The sequence below is a fragment of the Mizuhopecten yessoensis genome, unplaced genomic scaffold (assembly GCF_002113885.1).
Source record: "Mizuhopecten yessoensis strain PY_sf001 unplaced genomic scaffold, ASM211388v2 hete_36102994, whole genome shotgun sequence".
Classification (NCBI taxonomy): domain Eukaryota; kingdom Metazoa; phylum Mollusca; class Bivalvia; order Pectinida; family Pectinidae; genus Mizuhopecten; species Mizuhopecten yessoensis.
The window spans coordinates 31-2,714 of record NW_018483954.1 but is presented as its reverse complement, the minus strand read 5'-3'; the positions used below and the strand labels follow the sequence as shown (position 1 = coordinate 2,714).

Below are 2,684 nucleotides of genomic sequence, written 5' to 3'. Positions count from 1 at the left end.
ATCTGTTCGACTCGATACGATAGGGGAAATAGAAAAGTACACTTATAAGTGTCACTACACAGGAAATTATCTGTTCGACTCGATACGATATGGGGAATAGCAAAGTACACATGAGTGTCACTACACAAGAAAAATAATGGTACCAATGGAGAAAACATGAACTACAATTAAAATAAAAAGATACCTTGAAACCCCACAAGAATCGTTCGGGAAATCAGGTTCTTCGGATGGTTGGGGTTATCTGCATCGCTTGTGGCAGTTGTCTCCTTTTATATCTAGGATAATGTAGGTCAGCAACGATCTAAGACACTGGCATTAATCATGATAGCCATTGAAATATCATAGGTGAAAAACAGGATAGGATGATTACCGTAATATTCCTTTAGCACTGAATATCAACGAATATCATGATCAATCATCTGATTGGATGTGTATTGTAATCCTTTGCCATACCAAACACATGTAAAGAAGTTCATAATGTAACAACAGAACACAAAATTTGAATACAAAGTTTGAAAAATGAGAGAAATAAATTTAATGTGCATTGTCCAAAAGGAGCATTCTCGTGTAGTTGTAGTGTTGTTTATATCTGGTTTCTGATATTCCCACAGGTAGATCCACCCAGTAAGGTCAAAGTGGGCAAAGCGAGATCTCGATGGCGTAGACAGATAGACCTTCGTTACCACCGCCTACAGAGTATGTGTACGTCAGAGGATACAGAATCAAACTTCACCCCACTGAACCTACATCACTTCCAGTACAACCATAAATACCGGATGTTCTACTGCGGTGTGGAGAAAAGTGGCTCCACATTTTGGCGAAGACTTCTGCAACAAATAGACAGAAATGTTATCATTAGTCCATACAATATCCGGCCTGAAAACGGGCTGCTTAATTATAAAAACCTTGGCAATGAAACAATGGAAGAATTAGGAGACATTTTAAAGTTTTCTATCAAGTTTATGGTTGCCAGAGACCCGTATACGAGACTGCTGTCTGGATATATAGACAAGTTATATTCACCCAACGTCTATTTTTGGGACTCCGTAGGGGAGCATATCGTGCGAACTGTCCGACCTAACGCTACTATGAAAAGTAAAACTTGTGGACATGATGTGACGTTTTTAGAATTTGTGAAATACGTCATCAAAGCACAGACGACAGGGGAGAAAAAAGACAGTCACTTTATACCCGCCGTGGAAATATGTCATCCTTGTAAAGTGAAATTTGACATTATAAGTCACATGGAGACTTTAAAATTTGACACACGTTACATTTTAGAAACATTCAACCTTCGGTCTTACTTAAGCGTTATTGAGGGCCCGTCCTTTAACATGCTCAATGATACTATATATGATGCAGCACAGGCTTTTGTGATAATGAGGACGGACATGCGAAGATGTGTAAATGTGCACACTGCGCTTCTAAGAGTTTGGAAAAAGCTACAAATCAAAGGAATTGTCAGTTTAGATACAGCATGTCCTTTTAAAAAAGACGAAGTGTTGGATTTAACTATAGACGACCTGACAAGTGTCATCAGAAAAGCTTTCGATTCGGCTTCTCTAAGTATGTTACAATCTCAACGAAAGTCGCTGTTTTTGCAATATTATAGGCAAATACCACTGGTTGTACTACGTAAGCTAGCAGATGTATTTAAAAAGGACTTTGACTACTTTGGTTACGATCAGTTTCCAGATATTTTGTTTAAACGAACAAATGAAGATTAAACGATCGCAAAAAATGTCAGCGCATATCTTGTGAGAAGGATTCCTCTTTAAATACTCTTTATGTTTTATCGTGTCCTAAGTGTGTGTTTTAATGCATCAGCACTGTAGTACAACTTTCTGTAATTAATCAAAATGTATAAATGCTGTATTGTTTGTTTCCCCCCAACAAACTAAGATAAACCTTCTGTCAGTACTCAAAAACAAATAAAACAAATCGGAAATAAAAAGGAATTACAGTTCTACATGCTGATATTTGTGTCAAGGTGTTAAATGTGTCGTTAGAGGTAGTCATGATCTACAAAGTACACGAATGTGAAAATATTTAAAATATTTCATGTGAACCGTTTTTCCGTAATATTTTTGTCGTGAATTACCTAAGCGTATACATTGCAATGTACCTGATTCAAGTTCACACTTATCTGCTGGCAAAAAGAGTTTATATCATCCTAAAAAGTTCGTTAGCATTGATTTGTCATGTTCTTTAGAATTGCAGCGAGATATTTTGTGGCTGATGTAAAATACAAGTATTTTTTTTATTGTGTCCAGGTACACTTCAATTGACAATATCCGTAACTCTTTTCAATTAATTTTGCTGTTTATAAATTTTCAACATATGACAATGTTTTGTTTTTATCACATACACCCTTTCAAGCTTAATATGCATATTTCAGTGATCAACACGTATGATGAAGTTTCCCCTATGTTGTGATATTGTAAAACGTTGTTTTATTTAATCCGATGATTTAGCTACAAATCAATCCCCATTAAGTACGGGGGGATAACTGACCTTTTGTATCCAACTGCATGATCGTATGAGGCAACTACTCTTACCCTCCTAAAAGTTATGTCAATTTTTCTTTATTTGCTTACTGCAGTTGACATTCAATAAGCCAGCTCCATACATACTCGGCACACGTGGACAATTGTATTGCTAAAAGGCAAATTAGTCCCCTAAAA

The 2,684-nt window shown here is 36.4% G+C and overlaps 1 protein-coding gene across 1 annotated transcript; it reads left to right on the top strand.

Moving 5' to 3' along the window:
• Positions 1-611: 611 nt before the first annotated feature.
• On the top strand, positions 612-1,566 carry LOC110444351 (carbohydrate sulfotransferase 11-like; the record flags this gene model as incomplete). The annotated part of the gene is made up of 1 exon (XM_021488735.1): positions 612-1,566. A coding segment is annotated over one exon (955 nt), but the record flags the coding sequence as incomplete, so codon positions are not given.
• Between the last annotated feature and the right edge of the window lie 1,118 nt (positions 1,567-2,684).